General features: G+C 41.3%; 3 protein-coding genes across 3 annotated transcripts; 1 reads left to right on the forward strand and 2 right to left on the reverse strand.

Moving 5' to 3' along the window:
- Window positions 1-616: 616 nt before the first annotated feature.
- Window positions 617-5,155, reverse strand: zc3hc1 (zinc finger, C3HC-type containing 1). Its single transcript, XM_069671256.1, has 10 exons — window positions 5,022-5,155; window positions 4,279-4,381; window positions 3,946-4,096; window positions 3,740-3,823; window positions 3,505-3,632; window positions 3,143-3,282; window positions 2,694-2,973; window positions 2,339-2,542; window positions 1,680-1,892; window positions 617-1,541 (listed from the first exon to the last, which is right to left on the reverse strand). Exons 1-10 carry the CDS (start codon window positions 5,153-5,155, stop codon window positions 1,467-1,469), a joined length of 1,512 nt encoding a protein of 503 aa, XP_069527357.1. The 3' UTR covers window positions 617-1,466.
- Window positions 5,156-6,681: 1,526 nt separating this feature from the next.
- klhdc10 (kelch domain containing 10) lies at window positions 6,682-12,548 on the forward strand. Its single transcript, XM_069671140.1, has 9 exons — window positions 6,682-6,900; window positions 8,043-8,264; window positions 8,367-8,521; window positions 8,630-8,778; window positions 8,882-8,966; window positions 10,073-10,139; window positions 10,222-10,269; window positions 10,361-10,500; window positions 10,602-12,548. The coding sequence occupies exons 1-9, from the start codon at window positions 6,810-6,812 to the stop codon at window positions 10,809-10,811; spliced, it is 1,167 nt and encodes a 388-aa protein (XP_069527241.1). The 5' UTR covers window positions 6,682-6,809; the 3' UTR covers window positions 10,812-12,548.
- Window positions 12,549-12,938: 390 nt separating this feature from the next.
- cax1 (cation/H+ exchanger protein 1) lies at window positions 12,939-19,992 on the reverse strand. The gene is made up of 20 exons (XM_069671474.1): window positions 19,920-19,992; window positions 18,621-18,794; window positions 18,376-18,530; window positions 17,820-17,928; window positions 17,594-17,710; window positions 17,450-17,511; window positions 17,137-17,307; window positions 16,877-17,062; window positions 15,971-16,070; window positions 15,717-15,858; window positions 15,458-15,641; window positions 15,263-15,362; window positions 15,063-15,181; window positions 14,898-14,935; window positions 14,551-14,804; window positions 14,165-14,301; window positions 13,883-13,977; window positions 13,316-13,394; window positions 13,123-13,231; window positions 12,939-13,012 (listed from the first exon to the last, which is right to left on the reverse strand). Exons 1-20 carry the CDS (start codon window positions 19,990-19,992, stop codon window positions 12,939-12,941), a joined length of 2,478 nt encoding a protein of 825 aa, XP_069527575.1.
- Window positions 19,993-25,171: the final 5,179 nt, after the last annotated feature.

A 25,171-nucleotide genomic window follows, 5' to 3' on the forward strand; every position in this document is an offset into this window, starting at 1 on the left:
CAATAGATCTTTAAAACTATTTTGGGGGGCTAGTTTCTGTTTTTTTGTTGGTAAATTGTAAAAAAAAAAAAAAAAAAAGTAGATTATAGAATACAAAAAAGACCTAATCAAGAGAATGTACAACAATCGTACAACCACAGTTAAAAAATATACCTTTCGTCCAAGGACAGTCTCATATCTGCGTTGATAACAGCATGTTTCTTGAGTCCTCACAAATGATAAAATCTAATTTTATACAGGAAACATCTCCCCGTCATTTGAATAAAATAGAGAACACTAAGGAATAAACAGTGTATGATTCATCCCTTCTAAACCAAGAAATTAAAATTTTTGCAGGCAACAAAATGGCCGCCAGTGAGTGAGTACTGGAAGGAAACATCCTGTAGCAAACAGAATAAATGAGTTTATGATCCCAAGGCACATCCATGTGAAATAATTCAGAAACTTTCAGAAGTCAGTCCCTGTCTCAGCTCTGACTGCGGGTACTAACATTCTTGGCAGTCACATCTCAATGTAAGGAATGTGCATTGCTAACTATGTTTGTTCAGTTTAAATATCCAGATGAACAACATGCAAAGTGAAACAAACTTTCAGAAGAGCATTTTATTAAACCCTTTTAAGAAAATCTACGGAGATATAAGCACATGCAAGATAGAGAAGACTGCATTAGCAATGAAATGTCACAGAAAGGCAAAAAGGAAGTACAGGCATTCTGAATCTAATTTAAAAAAGGTTTTAAGTTCATGGCACATGGTTCTACCTGCCTGCAAGAAGCAGTTTTAGCGCTGACTAAATGAAACCAAACATTACAATACTCCAAAAGGATTCAGTTCTTTTCAAAGAGAACATGATCCATAACAGTACACACACAAAAATTACTTCCTCACAGCTTTTTTTTTTGCTTATCTGAGGTTAATGTTTACCACTCCCTCAAATGACTCAACGTACATTGAAGGTAAACATTGCCTTTCCAGTGTCAAGCCATTTGGCCCGTTCTCACCATCTGGGATTTCTTGTTTAGTATAATCCACAGAAATCCAGAACACCGTGATATCATGAAGGACTACCGAAGCAGACTTCATGTGAGGTTAAAGTAGATGCCTTCCTTGTGGCCATTTCTTACGCCGAGGTGTTTTCTATTACTTGATGACTACTTATGTATACACATGATACAAGGCTAATAAAGCCTTCCCAGTATCTGCACACCCCAGTTTTCATGAAGTTAAAATGTTTTACAGCCATATAGGCATCCTTCACATACTTCACTGTTCACAGAGAAGACACTTATGACACAATCAACCTTCCTTCCCTCCTGAAACACTGGGACTGTAAACATGCCTTTGAGGCATGGCATACATTGACATGATATGACACTCCGGTCATCGGTACAATGGACTCGGTACCACAAGAAGAGGGCGGGTCAGTTCAACAATTCAGTGTTGCGATGCTGTTTGGATGGAAACAGTCTACTGAGACGGAGAGGAGGATACCTGCCACTGTCGAAATATAGCAAACACCCTTTTAGACTTGTCACGAGGACCCTGGGAGCAAAGAGAGAACAGAGAAATGTCAGACATTGTTTAAATTAGAGCTACAGAGCGGTGTAATAACAAGAATTTGCATGCACATGGAGTGATATGCATCAGTGTAAAATGCAGACTTCAAAAGTCCTGACTTGCCTGTGCTGGGCTACCTCCAGCTATGTTAGAGTTCTTTTTCATGGGCATGAGGAGGTCGAGAGCAGCCTTCCAGCCCTGCTGATGAAGCCCCGCACCTCTATCCAAAAAGGGGATCGTCCCTGGATCTACATTTTCCTTCCCCACAGAGACCCAGGGACACCAGTCTCGATGCTGAGCGAGGGGGTCGAACGCATTCCTGTGCAGGAGCCCATCCTGACATATAAAAGAAGGTCAAAATAATGGTTTAATAAACAATGCAAAACCCTGTTTTAAATTTAACTAATATTAGGATCTAGGATTTGAAAGCCTCCATGATTCTATGGGAAAATTCTTCTGGGGATACTATGCAATGAAACTTTGACTATTTGTATAAATGTATTGTGTCAACATCCTGTGCTGGAATCGTTTTCGCACTTTATCATCATTGTCATTTGCTGACGCAGAATATAAAGAAATTAGGAGAACTGCCTGCTATATAAGGTATCTCCTTGCTAATGTAAATGTTGCAAAATCCTGTATGCAAGAATGAGATTGCATAGAGGGAAGATTGGAACTCTGACTCTAAAATAATTAATTGGAAATTTTTTCTTTGAAGTTATTAATGTGAACTTCTGCGTCATAATAGACGATGTGAAATCAGCAGTAATGTTAGTTCTTACAGGACCGCCAACTGATGAGAGGCACAGGCGTTTCGGAGGCAGTTGCATGCTAGCAGCGCCATCTGGCCCAGAGGTGTCCCCTTGTCCTCTACTGCGAGTTGCGGGCCTTTTGCCCCTTGTCAAAGGGCTTGGGATTTCTTCGCTGGGGCTTGGTGAGTCTCTGCTGCGGGCGCGCAAACCCACAGGGGAGGAAGTACCCTCACCCTATAACACACAAACCAGAGCATGGTGAAAAAGCAGCTTAGCAAATAATATGTTTAATTCATCAACATACACAGAGTGAAGTAAGTCTGCTTAAAGTAATATAGGCATAAAACCCTAGATTATGTATCTGGTCAACCTTCATTTGCCTTGCCTGGTCAGAGCGGGTGGAGTCCTGGCTCCTCAGCTTCATGCGACAAGGAGTTGTAGCAGGGATGGATGAGGCCGAAGCAGGCTGGTCCCCCTGGCCCTCATGCACAGCTGCTGAGGCAGCAACTGCTGCTGCCTGAGCAGAGGGGCCTACAGTGTTTGGCAATGCATCTCCATCTCCTCCCCCTCCCATTACATCCATCTGGTAGAAGTTCCACAAGCCCACCTTGCGCATACAGTATGAGCAGGTGAGAATGGGCAGGTTCATGGCCTGCAGAGCTGGGCTGAAATACAAAAATCTTGATCAGGTGGAGGAGTGCTCACAAATTGTGCCATGTCTCTCAGTTATATTGTAATGTCATCAATGCATCTGGTAAATCTCTGAAGTTCTATGGGACATTGGAAAGTAGTTTGAAAATATTCAAGCACAGAGGAAGTGGAGATTGAACTCACCTTGCAGCCCAGCCACAGAGAGAAACAATGCATGCAGCCACCTGGACAGCCAAAGGTTCAGAACATATGCCTTTTCCCTTTCTTTTCTGTTCCTCTTCGATTAGCTGCAGTACAACACTAACAACATCCTCAGTCAGTGCCTGCCAGAAAACGGTGGATATTAATTACATGTGAACAAGAGAAAATGCTGTTTTTTCACACATCTACACATAAAGCTCAATTTTTAAAATATAAATCCAACGATATTTTCCAATAACCTCCATGAAAGATCCTTCTAAGCTCTCTCTGAAATATGAACAATGGGTCAACAGTGGGCATTTTTGGCAGTACCCAAAAAGGCTAATACTCTCCTGGTGCCTCACCATAGACTTCAGCTGCTCCGGCTTCATGGCTGGCAGCTGTTGTGCAAGGAGACAGGCACTCTGGAAGCGTTCTAAGAAGGCAGTAAGAAGTGCTGACGGTTCACAAGCCGGAACCAGCCAGAACCGCTCTGAAATGACATCACATTGACCGTTGAGTGGATAACTAAAACAACATGGTCATAGTAGGGATCATTGTTGTAAATATTAACATTCAATACAAAATTGTTGCGCTTACCTGGGCATGGAAAGTCAGGCCAGGGGCAAAACTTCTCATGCTGTGTCTGAAGCTGCCCCAATATCTCTGCAATGCGGGATTCATCTAATAAAGAAAGAGGGAGTGTTGTTTGACCTTTCATTTTTGGCAGAATGACATCAGCCTAACCTTGCCAAAGAAAAGTGCGCTGCGGCTTTGACTTTGTCTTTTTTTTTTGTTTTACTCACATTTTCCAAAGTCTAAAGTAGGTTGTAGAGATGCATAAAGGAAAGCCTGGCAGCTGGAGCACTTGAGCATATCACAACCGACGTTGATCCAGCCATATCTGGCGCAAACCAGGGGGGACAGTGTGCGGGGTTTGCCTGCCCATTTCAAACAGTGCTACGCTAAGGAAAATGTCACTCATAAGAAGGGTTGTCACATACATTATAATAACTCTGAATGAAATAAGACTTATATTTTCCCACAAGGACTCTTGTCAGTTATAGTGCTGCTATACAAAATAACCCCTGGATGCAGCATGCATTCTCTCTCAAATGTCACAATAATTGAAAGGATATTGAATAAGATTCCACTCGTGAGAAAAAGGCTTCTTTGTTCGTTGCCTCACAAGGTGCTTGAGTGTTGCTTTTGACTTCCAGAACTTTCAAATTTCCTTGTCCACTGAAATCCAAAAAAAGGAAAAAAACAAACCTTCAGTTTCCACACACACAATTGCATATTATTTGATATGATTTGACTATTTCCTGATTTCTCACAAAATTGCACAACGGGAAATAGACATCAAACTTTTAAGAACACGGTCGTTGAATAACTAATTCTACCTGAAAAATGCTTGCGTAATAAAGGAAAAAACACGGAAAGTAGGTCCATTTTTTGTGCTGCTTACCAGGATATGCCTGCTATCTAAATGTACATTAGAAATGGTTTCTATAATTACTTATCCTGGCGTTAATAGCCTATAACCATAATAGGGTGTCACGTTACAATAAAGTTTCGGTCCCCACCCCCTTATCTGTAACTGTGCACGGCAGTGATAGCACTTTCTAGCAGCTACTACAACAATCCTGTCTGGTAAATGGGCTAAATAAAAAGTGCTTGAAATAAAAAATGGTGTACGAAGTCTCACTTATTGCCTACAACCTCCACATTCTTTCAATGTCCAATTGAGGCTGAGTGAAGGCGGCTAAAGCATGGGCTAAAGTAGCAGAGCTGCCAGGCTAAGTGGCTAACAAAACTAGCTAATGTCAACTTCGACCCCTGTAAATCAAACAAACGGCACGCGATCGTTTATAAAATGCACCTGTTGGACCCGATAGCTGTTGACGACACGCCATCATTTAGAAGTTCACGAACTTTCTCCGGAGATGCAAGAGAAGACCTTAGTTGATTTGAGTTGCCGAGACGATCCCCACGACTGCCGCCGAGAGTCGCCATGATCTGAGGTTCCCCGGAAAATGAACCCTGAAAACAATAGTTCCGCTTTGACAGACCCCGACCACAACACAGCACTGGGATGACCGAACATGCCACTGCCAGCATCATTTGAATTTTCTGTAGGTGTTCTATATCTACAAGAACAAACCTATCAAGTATTTATCGAGTAAGAATAATTTATCTTCACAGAAATTCAGACGTGTGGAAATGCTCACTCATTTTTCATTTCAAATTAGATCAAATACATTTCTACTTTTACACTGAATATGATAGAACCCATGTGCCAGCTGTCCTTTTTGATATATTTCCTTACAGAGTGATTCATTTGCTCATTTCCAAGCACTGTTATAACACCGGTACAATGGAGGGCTTATTCCCATGGTTTTCGTCGTTAATCACTGACTCATACCCCCATCAAAAGAAAAAAAAATAGCTTGCATTCAATCTCTTTAAATGTCGAGCATTAATACATGAGTATTGTAACAATATTGTGTGTGTTGAGAACCAGCTCTTGGAGCAGTCACCTTATTCATTCTCCCTTCAAATTCCCCTGTTTCTCCTCCTTTGGGATTCCCAGCAAGATGGAAGCATTTGTTAACATTAAATTCACCTCCAATAAGTACATTGTCAAACTGTAGTCTACTGAACACTACCAAATTAACCCTTCACATTGACAGAGGGCAAAAAATTTAATGAGGGCCATTATTGACAACCAGGTTTCCCATGATATTATAATCATTTTGGTATATGCACCATGTAAGAACAACATCAACTTAAGTAAAATAATATCAACAGCATAAAGATAGGTACTTATGCAAGTGTCATTTTAAACCCCCCCATCATTTCTGTTTATATTGTAATTTAGTTTATCATACAGTATAAATAAAAGAATCAAAGCTAAGAGATGTGTCAGAGCACCAGTACAACTTAAAAAAAATATTTATTCATTAAGAATGCACTTACCAGACTCAAGAACAAAAATTAAAACTTAGACTGAAATCATGGAAACAAAGCCTCAAGGAAACCAAATTACAAATTCTTTTTTGTTTAATGAATATCTAAAAATAACTTTTATTATCATGGGTAGTGAGGTAGGCCAAACCCATGTTCAGACAATGCACATGTTCTTTTTAAATAAGGATAGACATTTATTTAAAAAACAAAACAAAACAAAAAAACTGTTGTTTTCTAAAAATACTTGTAGTTTGGTCGGTGGCTTAATTTCCTTATTTCATCAGTGGCGTTGGTTCTGCTTGGGGAATTACCTCAGCGTGTTATTTGAAAACTCGTGCTGCAGCCTTGCTGTGTTAGCAGCTTATAGTTGAAAACATTCACTTTCTATTTAAACCAATGACTGTATATATAGAGTCTATGATTTAAACGCTTGAATAATTTCCACCACCTCATTGGACATCACTTGGACAGAAAAAAAAACTGTTTTTGTTTCGGAGACACGCGCTCGGTCCCGCCCATTTCTAATGACGCAACATCCTAATAACAAGCCCTCTGATTGGTCAAGGATCTCTTGGCCGGGGGTAACATTTGTGAATTGTTCAAAGTGACTGAAATGTGGAATGATTTATAATGTTTTATCAGCACTTTCGCGGATGTTGTTTTTATTTGATGTGACATTGTTCAGAACTGGATTGTAACGATGTCTGACGCTGAAGGTGCTCGCAGTTCAGACCAGCTGAACAGATTCGAGAGACTGACAGGCAGGCCGCCGCACTGTGAGACGTTAGCAGGTTGGTCAACAACATTAGCAAGACATGCTAACGATAGGTTTTTAACTTAACAGCAGCACATTTTGCCAATTGAATAAACAAGTTTAGACTAACACTAGCTGCTCCACGTACAGTGTCATCTTTTGCATGTTAAGAATTTAAATGTTGGCCTTACTGGTGACATTGCTAAACGAAAGGTTCAAGCTAGCATCATCCATGAATTCGGCTTGTTTTTATTTCAATAGCATGTTAGCATGAACATACATAATATGCATTACAAACTCGCATCACATCGTGTCCTCTCTCGTGAACCCGTTTTAGCTTTTTAGAGAAGTCAGTACATGGTCGGTGTTAGTGGGTTTTGCTGACCTGCATGTAGCTATGTGTACATTATAAAGCTTGGTGTTAGTGTGAGATTATGGCTGTAAGATGTGTAACTTTGTGTCCGTTTACATTCTAGACACATCAGATTAATGTATTGATGAGCATTATTTGCAGAAGGTAGACATGTTTGATTGAGAACTTCAATCATCAGTGGAAACGGGATTGACTCCTCTATGATTGTATAACATTTCCATTTCCATACCATTGTGTTTAATCTTTGGGGCAGTTATTTTTTCTGTTGTCTTGTCATTTCTGAGACATAGATACATTCTTGCATGTGGCAAGACCAGTCACACCTGGGGCCTAGAGTATACAGTCAAACTCGGGTCTCTTTGACAGGCAACTGATACAAATATCCCATGAACTTGATGACTGATAGGCATCCTCGGAAACTCAAAAGAAGATTTATTGGCCTTTCTGTGAAATCTACCTCAGGTCTATTCTGAGTAAATTAATAAGAGGTACATTGTTAGATTTGGCTTGATGTACTGTGTATTTTGTCATCACATGCCTGCTGATGTAGGCCTGCTAATCCAACAGGCCAAATATCTTAGTATCTCAAATAGTGATCTATTATTTTCTGCTAATTACATTGCTTGCCCTATTAGGTAGAACTGTGAGCCTTGCAAATAGTTTTGTGAATGATGGTATTCATTTTAGCCTAACCTAAAGTTTTTAAGGTTTTGTCAAAATGTTGTATTCAAATTTTCTTACACCTATCTTTTATGTATTTTTTTTGCTCCCTTCCATCCTGTGAAACTTCATTCCTCTCTCGCCAGGTCACCGTACTCCCCCCGCCCGCAGTGGGCATCGCTGTGTTGCAGACAACACTAACCTGTATGTGTTTGGAGGGTACAACCCCGACTATGACGAGTCAGGAGGCCCAGAGAATGAAGACTATCCACTGTTCAGGGAGCTGTGGAGGTACCACTTTGCCACAGGCTGCTGGCAGCAGATTCGCACAGAGGGCTACATGCCCACCGAGCTGGCATCAATGTCAGGTAAAAAGAAATCTAAAATGTATTTTATACTCAGAACAAGATCAAGTTTCTCTTACAAAAGCTTGGATGGAAATTGATTTTGTTGCTGCCATGTTTCTTCAGCTGTTTTGCATGGCAACAACCTCCTGGTGTTTGGCGGCACTGGGATCCCCTTTGGTGAAAATAATGGAAATGACGTACATGTTTGTAATGTGAAGTACAAGCGATGGTCATTGCTCAACTGTCGGGGGAAGAAGCCCAATAGGATCTATGGACAGGTAAAGGTCTTTTGACTGCTTTCACGGTCAAATTTGAAATATTTTGGAGATTTATCCAGTGAAAATGACTTCTTACAGGGCTAATGTTTCATACTTTTCACCCTTTAGGCAATGGTGATTATAAATGGCTTCCTGTACGTGTTTGGCGGGACAACAGGTTACATCTACAGCACAGACCTTCACAGGCTCGATCTGACCACCAGAGAATGGATCCACCTCAAGCCCAACAACCCTCCTGATGACCTGCCTGAGGAACGGTATGCCTTCATGTGCCTGAATGTGCTACAAGATCAAACCAAGCTAGGGATCTTCCTCTTCAGTGGTGTTAATACTGACATGGTGTGCTTATGTGTGTCACAGGTACAGGCATGAAATAGCACATGACGGACAGAGGATTTACATTCTGGGAGGAGGAACTTCCTGGACATCTTACCCTATGGACAAGGTACTAAACCACCTAGAGCAGACTAGTCAAACAATTCCCTTCTTAATAAGAGCCAAAGTAATGTTTGGTATATAAATGGAAATTTCCTCCCTCTTTAAAGAGCCAGTTCGCCGATTTTCAACCTCAGTGCTCACATGCTATTATGGAGAGATAATGCCATTATGGTGGGAAAAAATTAAATTTCACTCTGTGCCTTTGGGGGACGCAATCCGCTTCTCCAATGGGCCCTGGAAAACCTCTGTCGGACAATGTAAAACGCGTCATGTGGTGGACGCCAGGGAGCTTGCTAAACTACACTTCCTCAATCTAGGACACCCGCCTCCGATGTCGTGTCTCGTTCAAAATCGTCAGGTTTGAAATGTAGACTGCAGAGCTGAAGATTTTTTAGACGATCCACTGGTATATTCTTATCCTATTTGGGTTCTGTACCTCTCTGAGCCATTGCCTGCAGTGAAACAGTAGTATTTCAATCCACCGTCTCTCACTGGGCCTTTCCTTTCAGAGGGAGTGGCACAATGCACGCTGGGTGTTGTAGGAATGTAGAATGGGCAAAACCACGAGCTGTTTGTACAACTTTCTCCACAGCTATGGCGCCAATTTCAAATATAATTGCTTCTATCGATTACAGAGAACACCAGATTTGACTGAAAGTGGCTTTTTCCATGGGCGAATTGCTCCTTTTAAGTTTGCTGAGGAGGAAGAAAATAGTTATTTCTTCAATGGTTTCACACATTTAGTGGATGTTAAACCCAAGTAGATATACACCCATGTGGGCAGCATTAGGTGTGATTCATTTGGGTGCTTCTTTGCTTACAGTCGTGGAATAAATACCAAAATGAAACTTTTACTATTTCAGTTATCAGACCATCATAAATGGCTAATATTTTTGTATTAATACAAGGTCTGTGAGCAGTATAAAGTTCATAAATTGACTACTGTGTTAAAAAATGAAAACATATGTTGTACTTGTGTGTCTGTATCTAAAGAAGCATTTATTCAAGTTTATTTCCCCCCTGGGGATCAATAAAGAATGATCTTATGTCCCATCTAATCCCTGCAGAAATCACTGACTTGGAATTGCTGTAAATGTTGTGTATTTCTAATAGATTCATGCTTACAATCTGGAGACCAATTCCTGGGAGGAGATTACAACTAAACCTCATGACAAAATAGGTCTGTAGCCTGCACGTCTTCATTAATCGAGCCTGTTTTTTTTCTCGCTGAATGCACCTAAAAGTGTGTGTCCTTTCGACAGGGTATCCTGCTCCTAGGAGATGTCATAGCTGTGTACAAATACGGAATGGTGAGTTTTTTTATTGCTGAAAAATGACACTGTTATCCTGTTCATTTGATTTCATGAACAGTATCTGATCATGCCCTTTTCTCTGTTGCAGATGTATTTATATGTGGAGGCTACAATGGGGAACTAATATTAGCTGATCTGTGGAAAATCAACCTGCAGACTTTCCAGTGGAACAAACTACCAGCAGTGATGCCCGAGCCAGCCTACTTCCACTGTGCTGCTGTCACCCCAGTGAGTACAACACCACACGTTATTGTCACACTGTACACATGTCTTAAATATTGGAAATAAAATTTACATCCATATGTCCCTTTGCTTCGCCCCGTCTCCAGGCTGGCTGCATGTACATCCACGGTGGCGTGGTGAACATCCACGAGAACAAGAGGACTGGCTCTCTCTTTAAGATCTGGCTGGCTGGGCCCAGTCTGCTGGAGCTCTGCTGGGAGAAGCTACTCAAGGCCTTTCCCCACCTGACTTCACTCCCCACCATGCAGCTGCTCAACCTGGGCCTCACACAGGAACTCATTGAACGCTTGAAATAGACCGCACGGGAGGAGGAAGGACAAATGAATGGATGGATGGATGGGAAGGGCCTGGCTGGACTGGGACGAGATGAAAGAGCACAGAATTTAACTCGCAGGATAACTCTCGGGAAAACGCCCTCTCCCCTCCCCCGCCTAACGTAGCCCCGCCTTAAAACCAAAAACAATGGGATGCCTTTTTTTTCTTTGCTCTTATTTCTGCAGTTTCAGTGATGATAAAGAAAATAAATGTGGAATGTTTTATGGATTTTACTCGACCCTCCCCCTCCCTCCCTCCCTCCCTGCCACCACTGTTCCTGACATGATGCCTTCGTGTTAGTCCCGCTTCTCATCCTCCAAACTGTGACAGCTGGAACTCCTTTATGTTGCCTCGTCATGTTTTCAAAGACTCTTCAGATTTTAAAAAAATCCGCCTTCTCTAGTACTTTTAAGAATTCTGTGCAGAAGAAGAATGCATGTGTATTTATTTGAAGGACTACATCACTTTTCTCTGGGTGGGGGGGGGACTCTCATCACCTGATGTTGCTGTTTGCACACTTTATCTTCTCTATTTTCATTTTTTTAATAGAAGTTATGTTTTCAGTCTTAAGTGTCCAACAGACTGTGAATCATGCCCGCGTTTCTGCACATTTTAGCCAATTTAATTGAAATCTCATGTATACTTTTCCTTACTGTTGAAATGCTGTCGTGTTTTAGATTTTAAATGTGTTTTTTCAATCTCCCAGGAAGCCTTCTTATTGGAGTTTTCTTGCTAAATCAACTTCAAGAAGCACTAACTTGCTTTTGTTTCCTCATCAAACCAATTTTCATTTATAGAACTTTCTTAAAAAGTTGATTTTAGCCTAAATGAATGGAAATCGGTGACTATGGAGAGAAACTGAATTATGTTAATCCTTGAAAGTGGTCTTAATTAATATTTTTTATTTAAGCCAAATAAGCTAAAATGTGCAGAAAAGGTTCATTGCTTGTTTTGGAGATGTTCCCCCCCCCCCATCATTATGTTCAGTCTGGAAAAGAAGTTAAAGAAAGGTGGGTATCTTCACAACCTCTTAGTTTCCTTTCATCTGTGAACCAAACCATGCAACACATCACTGTGAATCTGGTGCTCTTTAACATTAATTTAAAAAAAGCTTTTATTTGAAATAAAGATTCTGTTCGGACTTTTACGCCCTCTCTGTTGGGAAATGTTTTGCACAGGGGGGTTGCTTCAGTAGCAGGCTTATTACACGAACATTTGTTTATACTGCAGTGCCTTTTTTCGAACTTTAACGAGGCAAAAATTTGACAGGCAGTATAAGATCTGTGCATGTGTAGACAAAGGGTTTATGTTGAAGATTGTTAGTGAACTTTTCTGCCGTTTTCAACAAGTCATGCAATCAAGAGGCAGTTTATCCTGTGTGTTAAGGATGCAGAAGTATTCTGATAATGCCCAGACAAAGTGGACTTCAGTAAATCCACTTCACTTCCAATGCACTTGTGACGTGTCCAATCAATTAAACTGATGCCAAAATATGTTGGATCTTGAACAAAGTGATTTAAATGAGGAAATAGAGTTTAATCGCGACCCCTTATGGTTTGATCCGCCTGCACGTTTCACTCACACTACTTTGTGCATGATGTCATTTCCTGCTTTTTAAAATAACATCAAACTTTTATTTGGGACAAGGTTTAAAAAGGTGACCACTAAAATGTTGTACAGTAGGTTTGTGTGAATGTTGTGTTGGAGCACTGTCAATAAAAGTGATCTGTAAATAGTTCCCCATTTCCTTTGCTTTAAATAACATCTGCATGAAGTCTGTCACCACTTGAATCCTGAGAAAGCACAGATCAATGCGATATGTGCATGCCACTAACCTCCTGGTTGAGTATATCAAAAGTGCCAAAATGTCTACAAGAACATTGAGAGGTACTGATTGAAGGAGTGGTCGTTTTTCACAGACACTTCATAAATTGATGCATTTATTATATCCAATATAAACCAGATATTACATAACCTGTCAGAACAGGGAACACGTTCAACAACACAAACATTCAGTATCATATCTTTTGTGCCACAGAGCCCACACCAGTACATTTTTTATAGTGGCATATAATTCTTGAGCATCTGGAATTTTGTCGGCCAGCAGATCAACAAGAGCGAGGAGAGGGAGCAAAGAAGTAAAGCGCCAAAAGGATGAGGTAGACCACCACCAGAGCAGTGCCTGCAAGCAAAACACTTCATTATAATCTACATGTTAAGGATAGACTGAGATTAAGTTTGATTTCTTTTGACAGATATATGTAATACTCAGTTTGCATGGTCGTGACTTACCCTGAAAGTAGTCGCATTTGCCGTCCATGAAGATGTAGTTGACCAGGATGACGCTGAAGATGCTCGCCCAGAGGTGAATATCGCTGAACACAAGCAGGAAGCCGACGTCCTGGGAGAGAAAAGTTTAATTCATTACTGAAATGATGCATTATGTAAAGAAGAAAACTATACATAAGAAAATTTGGAAACTTACATAGAAGGCATTGAAGAGTATGAGCAGGGGAATCTGGATCATGCAGACCTGCACAGCAATGCAACTACCCACTTCAAGGCTGTAGACAAAAGAAATACAGATGTTTATAACACTCTTTACAATAGCTCCATTTTGCATTGGTAGCAACTTTTAGAAAAAGAAATAGTGCATTCAATCTTATGCTGCTCAAATTCTACAAATAAATATATATTTAAAAAGGGTTAATGTCGAAGATTTACTTTTAAATAAATGTCTAAGTCACTATCGGCTATCACTAAGCGGCTGCTTTTCCGGCCTCTGCAAGTGTTGCGAGTAAACAGTAATCCACTATGGCTGAACAAACAAAGAAAAGATCGATGACTACAGATACAACTTCAACAATAAGTGAAAATCCATAGAAGAGACAAACTTGACGCTCAGATGAAGGCAAACGTATGCGCCCTTAGGTGCCGCCAAATAGAACAAAACTAACAACTTCAAGATTATAACTTTAATTCAATAATCACTTGCATTTAAAACAAGTAAAGTAAGTAAAAATGTTAGCTTGTTAGCACAGTGTTCTTGTACCTCAGGCTGATGTTGTTCTGCAGAGCAAACTGGATCCCATTGACAATCTCAGGAAGCTCTGGCACCATGGCCAACACTGTGACACCGATGAAGTACTGCAAGGAGGAGAGCGTCGTCAAGAACTAAACAAAACTCTACTGAAACTTTCTTCATCTCTTGTTGCAAAAAGCAAGTTGGATTAAGTTTGTCAAAAGGTATTCCAAGAGGAGAAATGAATGTAAATGCTACACCTAAATAGTTTAGTACATTCTCTATTCCTTTTTATAATAAAGCACAGAATACCTGAGAGATGGATGAATGGTTCAGCATGGGCTCGATGTTCTCCGTGCTGAGGTCAGCGCAGGCGGCCATCAACACAGTGGCAACAATCAGCACTGCTAGAGCTCTCCACCGGGACCAGTGGACCACATGATGACCTCCTGGGGACAGATCCACGATAACATTACACACGTTCAACATTACTGACTTACCTCACTCATGTAGGAGGCTTCTCTCCCTTCTCGCATGCATCCAATCAAGCCTGAAGTTCTTCACCCTCACATGCTAAAGAGTGTTGGCATGCACTGCAAGGGGACTGCTTTACGTGCACAAACAGGTTAATATAGCAGGCAGAGTTTTCCTTCACCCAGGAGGTTACTGAACACTACATGCACACACCACCCACACACCTGTTGCAACCACCTGGCCGGTGGAAACAATCCTGGCATTAATACACGAGTTGGCTGCCAAGGGATGGCCAGTGGCGACCTCACCAGTGGGGTGGTAGATGCTGGCGCCCTCTTGTGCGTACTGACCGTGTGCGTGGCCCCCTTGGCCATCGCTGATGTGGATGTCATAGATGTGGGAGTGAGTCTTCAGGGTGAAGATGAGGCCGATCAGGTACGCAGCAGGAAGCAGAACAGAAATTGTGTACACCAGGGGCCTGGAAAACATTTTTCCCCCATTAAATAATTAGTAAAAAAAACTAAGTAGCTTTGCAAAGCTGCTAAAGTCTGTGTGTAGCACCTGGACTTACTCGATTTGGGACAGAACCAAATGTGGATCAGTTTGACTCTGTTAAAAACAAAAAACGAGGGTAAAATTAAGAATCCATCATCTTTAAAACCTTTTTTTTTTTAACTCCAACTAGTTCAACTGATACAAGCATTAAATGATATGCAAGTTTCGTGACGTAGCACACCGTGTCGTAGTGACAATCCTTGCAGACGAAGGGTACACTGCCATTCCCGGGAACATTGCTGCAGCTCTCGCACATCAGATTACCGAATATCTTTGAGAAGAGGGTGGGAGCAAACACACCTGGGGAAAATTTTAAAGTATCAGTATTTGGATCTGTTTGTTTTAGACATACGGTTAAACTTGTAAGTTATATATGCATACCTCCTATGGATATAAACAGCAGAGCTGAGCTCACTCCTGCTGAGCGGCTGTTAAATCGCTGCTCCCTGTGTTTAATGCCCCCAATGATCATACAAATACCCTGTGTGCAAACACAAAAGGAGGTTAGCGGAAAAGTATGAGCACCTATTTTAGATCTGAATCTGGAAAAAAGATTATTATTTTTTAGGTACTCACAGGTATGAACAGAATACACCCGAGCAGGGTCCCAGTGAGGGCCGCTTTGACGATCTCTTCGTAACATTTGGTGCCAGCTCGGACGCCCTGCAGCAAAGCTGTGATGTAGAACGTCATCTCTGTGATGGAGCCGAACGTCGCGTTCACCACCGCTCCCACTGCAAAGTTACTCTGTGCAGAAATGCTGTCAGAATACACAAAATTAAACCAACCGTTCAATAAACTGTTACCCAAAGCAAAAAACAACAAAAACCCTTACCTGGCAATACCCATGCCAATGTAATAGGACAGAGGGATGATTGAAGTGATGGCTGTGGCAAACTTGGTCTCCGCACTGAAGTAGTTGTGATCATGGTCAGTGTAGCCAATAATTAGAGTGACGAATACCAGAGGAAGCAGATCTGCAGAAAGTGTGGACTTAAGGAGAACAAATGGATAAACAGTGGCTGGGACTACTTTTTTAGACCAACAGCTGCCGCCTGCAAAACCATCCAACAAATCAAACAAGGATACTGAGAGCAAAGATGTTGATTCCTTGCACAGTGTATTTGTAGTAATACACGTTGAATGCTTGATAACAGCACAAGATGACTCTGGCCTCGCACCCATGCATCTGCAAAAAGAGGACACTTAGCACAACAATCAGGATTTGTAACTTGTGGTTTCTCCCAACAATTCTACCACAATAATTGCAAATAAAACCAAAACTATGTACAGTATATGTTACATAGGACTGTAACGGCTAGTACGTCTTTCATATGGACATGTTAGGCAGTTACCATGGCTAATAAGGAGGCTATAAAGTCTACCGATAAAAACGGAGGAATAAAAATGCTCCATACATTATTTAGGCCCTGTGTCCGCATAGAGCCTTTTTCTGAGCGCCAGCATCTTTTCTCAATTGTTCCCAGTGCGGCCGCCTAGAGAACAAGCGCTGCACCCAGCGTCCATTTTCAGAGCACGCCGCCTTTTTTGCGTGGCCGCTCCGAGGTTGAAAACTTTTCTGAAAGGCGCTGGTGTCGTCACCGCTGCTTTTTTCAGGCAACCAATCAGATTGGGCGCAACTCGTCACCCTGGTTACCACCAAACATGGAGGAGCAACTTGTTTTGGGCGTTTCTGTCTACCTGGAGCTGGATAGAAACTGAAAAGCACATTTGTGGGAGCAGATGGGTCGGACACTAAATGTTGCTGGTATGTGCTTCTATCACCCTTCGTGTTGTAAGCTTGTTGTCAGCTGTGTAGTAAGTTAAACTTATTGTTGTCATAAAGAAAATACCTGTATGCAGTGTGTTTTCTTTCACTGCACAAGCAGTTCATCCCAGCGCTCTGCCAGAAAAAGCTGCTATGTGGACACGGGGCCTTACCCTGACATCTTTCTCATGATTAACCAGTAAGATTTCAGGAACACGAGCATGTACCTTTTCCAGCCTCTGTATCAGAACATCCTCTGGTGGCATGAGGAGGACGGTGGTCACCGTGCGAGCGTTCATCTTGGCTACAGGAATGGTGAAGACCAACAGCCAGGAGAGAAGACAGGCCAGGAAGTGGAACACAACCAGGATCGGGTAACCCAGCAGCAACCAGACATAAGTACTGACACGACACTGCAGAGACAATTATAAATAATTTATAAAGAATGTAAATATTGCTTTGCGTGATTTCATTCTGATAACCTTACCCAGTGCTTTGAAGTCTTTCTAGCCGGTGGTTCAGGGACGGGGATCTCAACAGGGATTGGAGAGGACACCAGAAGGGGCGCGGCGTCCTTACTGTCTTCATTGTCCCGCTCTTCAGGAATGACCTCACACTTTGGAGGCTTAATAACAGATCTTCTAACTACATCACCGGGCTGAAAAGGCAGACACAACAACAGAACATGGAAAATACTCTTATCGGTACCATCTGAAGAACATAACTGAGTGACTTTTGCAGTGGCGCTTAAATATCCCGAATGAAAGACACAAAAACTTGAGTGAGAATTATCAAATTACCTTTTCGACTGACTTCCCAAATGGCCAAATAAAGTAGCACGCCAACCTAAAACAAAGTTTGCCTGAAAAAGCAAAAAATGAATATAATATTTTACATTTCAGAAGAAACTCTGAGTGATGAAGCATTCTTTAAAGGATACTTACCATAAGGTGCACCAAAGATTGTCAGAAACATCAGCGAGCAAATGAGGAAGTAGACTAAAGATATCCACCATCCAAATAAAAACACATAAACTATGTTCCCAAAGGTGACCACGGAGCCTGAAAGAGAGCAGGGATTATAAACACAGGTTACTGCTTTCCTGTAGCAATTACATATGTATGTTTGTCCTGTTAAAAAAGTCCAAAGAATGAAGAGGAAGAGAAATACCTTCTTGAGGCTTAACAATGCTGAGATCAGAGTAGAGCTCTTTGATGATCTCTGATCGGTCTTCAATAGGCTTCTCTGTCACATTCCCCTTCCACTTTCTGAAGCCAAACTGAAGAATGTGGGATTCAAATATTTTACACTTAACACACAGTCAGTGTGAAATCAATTTACACAGCATCTTTTACTATGACAACTTTGGAGTTTATAGATAAATAGAAGCAGCACTAAACATTTGCTGGTCAATAGGGGGTTGGAAAAATACAATTTCACGCCCCCCATCTGTAACAGAACTGCATGTCTTTCAAATTAAAAGCGCGGTTTTGCAAAACAAAAGACACAAGTTGACAAAAAGTTGATTTTCCTGACTCTCGTCTTGACTGAACTATGACTCCCTGCTTGATGCGTTCCACCTTTTCTTCGCTTGTTCTTTTAAACATTTGAATAATTCTTGCCTAAATCAAAAGCCTTGCAAGCACGAAAACAGTCTACTTTTGTTCACACGTGTATCAGATTTAAATCAGGACTAAGGGGCATATTTGGAGTGATCATAGCCCACCTTGTAGTTGTTGGCCTCCCTGTGTGCCTCCACCTCGTTCTCAGCTCTGATCGTCGTCTTCGAGGTGGCTTCATGCCAGCCCTCTTCTCCATACCGTGACGGAGTAGACCGGATCCCTCGTGATGGAGTAGAACGTGCCGAGGCGCCGTGTCCTCCTGCGCAGAACACACGTGGTAAGACAAGTTCAATATCTGCTAGTGAGGTTTACAATACAGCGAGTAATTCTTGTGGTGGGTTTAATTCACCTCTGTGGACGGTGAGGAAACATTTGGGCGTGTAGTGGCAGAAGTGGTGGGTAGAAGCATCTGGGGAGGGCGTCTCCGCTGCACCGAGCTCTGGATGCTGGGGGCCACTGAGCCAATCAGTTTGGGACTGCTGTCTTGGAAAGCGGTGATGCTGCTCAGGATCTACACAGTTCTCTGAATAAGGATGGATAGCAGAGTTAGGGCAAAAATGATAAAACTATATTGTTTAAATATTAAATACTAAAGTCGCTTGCATTAGGGCTGGAGGTGGACACACGTCCAACACCAACGCCCTCCAGCTACAACATGGAAATGTGTGTGTGACTAACAAAAACCTTCTGAGAGTCATGCTGGGTGTCGCCTCTCCCCCCACTCTGTGCGCTGCTCTCTGCCACGACTGATCACATTATGGATGCATTACAAGACATGGAGATAAGAGAGAAACTGAGTGGACTGTGCTATGCTTTGCAATTCAAAATAAAAGCATGCTGGTTATGCTGTATAAAGTCGATCTGCTTATTTTTAGTGTTGTCTATGGGTATCAGACTTTCTACTCTTAATCACTGTCACTTCCCATGTCCAATAGAATTTATAAAATAAAAGTGATACAGTGGTGCAACAGAGAGCCTCTGGAGACAAATAAAAGTCCTTATAAAATCAGAAATAAGATCTTTCAACGCCACAGAAAACTTGCAATCCACTTGGAAAGGCTTCCTGCTGCAAAATGACTTTAATAGGTTGACATCTTTATACATTTGGATAGATCTTGCGCAAACCACTGAGATCTATTAATTACGAAAAATACTCTTAATTTGGAGGAGAGTGATTTAGGACTCTTATCACACATGTCAGGTTAAAGTACTCGACAGAATATAAATGAGTTGAATGTAGCTCCACTTTAACCTGGTACACTTCAAAGAGTTTCGTCACATTAATGCTTCAGGCATGATGATACCATGAAATAATATATAGATATCAGATATCTGATGGACCTGAGGAGTTGACTTTATTCTCGACATTGTTTTTCGACTTCATTCACGACATTGTTTTTCGACTTTATTCTCGAAATGCTAAACGATTTTTTTTTTTTAAATCTCCTTCCTCCTCGTATTTTTTGTTTGGCAGCACAGGTGAAACTGATTAAGGCACTTAATATAAAGTAGACAGAGGTCAAAACCAAAGAAGTAAAGAGAAGTAAGTTTGAACAACTCTGATAAGAAACTTCAAACAAGCAGAGTCAAACAAACTCAGGGCACGAGCTGTTTAACGGAGTTCATGGAGAAGATAGTTTTGTCTCACCTGAATCCACCGCGGACCTCCTCCGCAGGTGTTCCACATCGCCCGGTATCAGGGATGACTTTTGGTTCGACATTTTGTCTCTTGATTCCCAAAGTGTCGCTCTTGTATCATTTGAGCATCGATGTTCAGCCCTTCATAAAGTCTGCCGTGCAGTCTGTCACCGGTTGAGCACGGCGGCGGTCTGCCTCCTAACAAATAGGCTACGGAGGGGAGAGTGTGGGGGAGGGGGGAAGGCTGCTAGATTTATAACCTTACGCTTTAAAGCTCCTGTGAGGAGTTTTTCGCTGGTTATGAATCAGACTGAAATTAATTCTGAGTACTCTATATGACCTATAAAAGCAAACCAGACCACCAGCAGCAAGACTGATTATTTCTATATGGTTATTTTAAATGCCTGAAACTGCTGGCAGAGGGTAGGTGTCAGATGAAGCGATTAACTGCGCGCTGCTTTTGTTTACGGTTTCCAGGGTAAAAATTTACAGTGAGTGATACATGTGACTGTTAAAAGAAAGAAGGAAGAGATTTTTTGTTAAAAACACCACTTAAGCATGTACAGAATAAAATCAGCAAAGAGATAAGAGGCTTTGTCCACAGGGGGCGCCAAAATCAACACAAACCAAAATGTCCTCACAGGAGCTTTAAGGTAGCCCTCATTGTACACGGACTCTCTTCCTCTTCCATAATTCCGTTCTTTGAAATTTTACTTTTAAATTATTTTAAGCCTAAATGAAAATTTCAATACATTTTCAGAAATTTACAACTTGGCGCCCCTAGTGGTAGAATCAACAATTACAGTGACTCTGCAGACAGCAATGTAGTCCGCACAGTGGCGTACTCAGGCCCTTTGAGGGGCAGGGGCAAAAAAAAGGGGGCACCCGCTGTATGACATGGGGCACCAGCGCGAAGAAAGATGTGATGCGAAACAACAACGTGGGCCTTTTTAACTATAGAAACATACCATTTTTTGAATTAAAGGGATAACTTCGAAAATGTCGAAAATGACTCATAGGAACAAAAACTTTTGGAACCGTCCAGTAGATGGCGTCCACCAGCAGCCGGTTCACACTCCTCTGCCAGTTGCCCCTCTCTCTCTCCTCGTTCTCTCTTCCATTTCTATGAGCTCTTCGTCTGTATACTGTATACTGCTAATCTCGAGTGCATGGTAGACGAGCTCAAAGCAGAACAGCTGGAGAGCAAGACGAGACATGCAGGACTTGAAGATGCACTTGAAAAGGAAAAAAAAATCTCTTTACAACAGCTGGCTGCAAGCAATGCTCTAACAGTCCTGTGTGACCAGCTGAAAGAAGCCAAAGCATCATCAGAGGGTCTCATGAATGACATGCAGACCTTAAGGAAGTAGAATGCAGATATTATGTCTAAATGTGATTCTACTATAAAGAGATGAGTTCAATAAAAAAACCTGTGCTGTTGAAAACGAAAGTACCACGCGTGACAAGCATCTAGTTGAGCTACAAGAAGCTTTGAACAGGCAGATGGAGGAAAAGCACAAAATGTCCGTGGCTCTCCAGAAAACTGAGGAAAGCGTCCACAGGCTTCAGAAACAACACGTGGGAGGAGACTGTGGCATTGAACTCAGTCAGCTTTTCTAGTCTTTGCGACCACTCAAAGCTCCTTTTACACTACATATCACATTCACATCCACACACTGATGGCAGAGGCTGCTACATAAAGTGCCCAACTGTCAATCAGTTATCACATTCATTTGGGGTTCAGTGTCTTGCCCAAGGACATTTCAACATGTAGCCTGAGGGAGCTGGGGATCGAACCTCCGACCTTCCAATTGAAAGATGACCGATTCTACCACTGAGCCCCCAGCTGCCCGTGAAAAGCAAGAAAGATGTTGATGTACTTGTTTCCAAGGTGAAGAATAAACTTTGCTATCACGCCAACATGGATGATCGATCAAGTCTACATGTAGGGACCGGAACTTTTGGTGTAATCGTTTTATTTTCCATTATTCTCTTTTACTTTAAATAATCTGACTAATGAGCTGAACTTTTTCTGTAGAGCATAGAAGTGTGACAATACTTTGGCTGAAGGCTAAAGAGAATGTACCAGACTGAGCAGACATTTTAAAAAGTTGTTGAGAGTTTATCTCTCAGTGTGAGAATGTTACAAACATATAAACATGATAAAACCAATATATTACAACAGGCAGGAATATTTTGACTGTAAATACTTCAAACTGAGTCAGAGCTCGTATATTAGAAAGAGAAAAACAGCCCACGATCTGTAGCAGCAATGAGTCTGCTCCGGACATTTTGAGCAGAACTGTTCAGCCCCTCATTAACATGCTAACTCCACACAACAGGTTCTTGTGGCTGTAATGAAATATGTCCAGGAAGAGCTCGTTTCGCATCCACAGGGAGCTCAAAAAGTTTGATATCATGAAGGCGAACTTTTCCTTTTTTATGGTTAAAGTCTCACATTCTGTACAAAAAATGTGGTTAGCGCTGTTGCCTCCCAGTTAGAAGGTTCCTTGTTCGAACCCCAGCTGGAACGTAGTGGGCCTTTCTGTGTGTTTGCATGTTCTCCCCGTGCATGCATGGATTCTCTCCGAATACTCTGGCTTCCTCCCACAGTTTAAAGACATGCTCGTCAGATTAACTCTAAATTGCGCGTAGGTGTGAGCGTGAAAGGTTAGGCTTGTTCGAGATGACTGCCGGCTCGCCTCGACAGCAGGCGAGAGTAGCCGATTGCAGTCGGGGGAGGAGTCATAAAGCTGGACACTTCTTCGTTGACAAGTTTGCTGCTCGCCTCGTCAAACATCTATAATACCAACACCTCACTTTAAATTGAAGTGTTGTTGTTGTTGTTATTATTATTATTACTATCATTAATTGGATTCAATAAGAAGTTCTCATTATATTTTATTCAGGGCTTTTGTTAGTTATTTCGATATAAACGTCATTGCATTTATGTTTATTAAGAGAGTGTTCATGAGGAATGAGTAAAGCATTACATTGTGACTAACAGTACTTTGATAAAAGCGTTTGGTGTCTGTCTGACACTTCATGCGCGGTCGAGTTTTCAGAGCAAGTCGGACAACAATGTAACCGTCATGCAATGTGCTTGGCTAGGCGGCGATCGATCCTGCGCAGGCCTCGCTCATGTCGAACAAGCCTGTTGTCTGTCTCTCTGTGATTGACTGGCGATCAGTCCAGGGTGTACCCCGCCTCTCGTCCAATGACAGCTGGGATAGGCTCCAGCCCCCCGCGACCCTGAACAGGATTAGCTGTATAGGTAATGGATGGATGAATGGATGGTAAAATCTTGTTATATATATATGTACCAGTGCCAGTAAGAAGACTGACTGATTTCTAAGGCATCTTTATTTCCACATCCATGTTTTTTGTAATATACAAGCAAACTATTGTTATTTTGTATGACATTATATAATTTTAGTTAGTTTTAGTTAATTTAAACAAATGAGTGAAAGTATTTTCCTTCCATTTTGTCAACACATTCAAACTGGGCCCCTCCTCGTGGGCTCTTTGTCACCAGAAGCTCACTCTCTCGTGCGAGAACACACCCCACCAACACACATGTATGGAGGCCCATAAGTGATGATTTTATATTCTATTTGTAAAAGTCTATATTTTATTTTTCTAGGAAAATCCTACTTATTATACCTTTAAAGAAGGAACAAACTACAACTGTGTGAAAATGTGGCAAAACAATCACACAGGAAAGTGTCGGGTTATAACTTTTATTGACATAAAAACAAAAAATACAGCTGCACAGTCAAAGTGACAGTAAACCTTTTTACACAGTTGGGAGACTAAACATTGTAAAGTAACACAAGGCCAGGACAGCATACAAAACGACCGATGTAATCTTCATTTAACTTCTTGATGAAATTTAAACACATTGTTTAGGGTGGATATCAGCTATGCTTTATTTCTTTTGAAAAAATATTGTTGAGTTAATAACACTGTTCTAGCTAATAGTATAAATAATTCTCTATCATAAACATCCACATGAATAACTGGACACCGATCAACGATTGGTCTACCACAGTCCACTGGAGCATCATTTATACTTGGTGAAATTTTGGTTACAGCACAAGTACAGTGACAACTTTATAGGACTGTTGACTCTTCCCTTTTATTTATGTTATCAGCAGAGTAATCAAGTGATTTGATATATAAATCTGTACAAATAATACCCTTACTGAGGAAACTATGAACAACCTATTTACAGAACACACACAAAGAAAGAGTAAATGTGACTTCTAAGCCCACTGCAGTCTAAAATACATCAGACAAAAGATTTATAACTGGACTGAACAGAAGAGGAAACACACAGAAGGCCAGGTAAGAGTGAATATGTACATCAGATAAACAAACGTAGAAATACTGCTGTAAAAAAAATAACACTTAACATTAGAAAACGTTCGTACACATGGAGAACTTATTGTGAGAAGGATGGCAGCACTCTTCTCCAGGCAATCAATCAGCTAACTGTTGTGTTATTGCACCAGGCAACACAGCATATAGATAAAGTGTGTATTCAAAGTCGGTAACTTTTGTATACTATGTGATTAAAGAGTGACTTAACAGCCCCAGAGAGTCTGCTGATTTTTTTTATCCTGTGAGAGGGATTTACAGGTGCTTTTAATAATCTAGTGACATCGCTGTTGGGTGTTCTTACAGGTGCAACAGAGCGAGCTTTCAGGCGCAACATTCTCAAGCTGATAGGGCAGAAAAACACTGCTTTCAGTCCGATGTTAAATGACTCTTTAACAAAAGCATGTCATTAATATTTTGCAGAAAAGGTTATAAAATAAAGGAAAGTGAGGACAGGATTAGTCTGGGTTATTTTTTGAAAGCCTGAAGTAAACTATGTCTGTGTGAAGCTGTGAGACACAAGTGTTTGTGTGTACAAAATGACCTGCTTTGTCCTAATGTAACTATTTATTTCAGGCTTCAGGTTTTAGCCAAAATGTAAAACGGTAAGTGTTAGTTAATTTTTTGTTGTGCTAGTCATGCTAAATGTCGGTGTTCCATGTTGAACTAGAAGCAATATGACCTGAATGTTGGAACTAGCTGCTTAGCCTAGCAGCCTACTGCTGCATCACATGTTTTGTTGCTTTGATTGGTTGTAGTTTAAAGAGAAAATTTAGCCTGCGACTGTTGGAAATCCAAAATTAACTGAGAGATCCCAGACTAATTTGCATTTGCTAATTTGTCTACAAATTTACACTTTCTGCCAGTTCTTCCACTTAGTTG

This window comes from Semicossyphus pulcher, unplaced genomic scaffold (genome assembly GCF_022749685.1).
Source record: "Semicossyphus pulcher isolate SPU_LCO1_2020_fin unplaced genomic scaffold, fSemPul1.0.p SCAF_20, whole genome shotgun sequence".
In the NCBI taxonomy this organism is placed as follows: domain Eukaryota; kingdom Metazoa; phylum Chordata; class Actinopteri; order Labriformes; family Labridae; genus Semicossyphus; species Semicossyphus pulcher.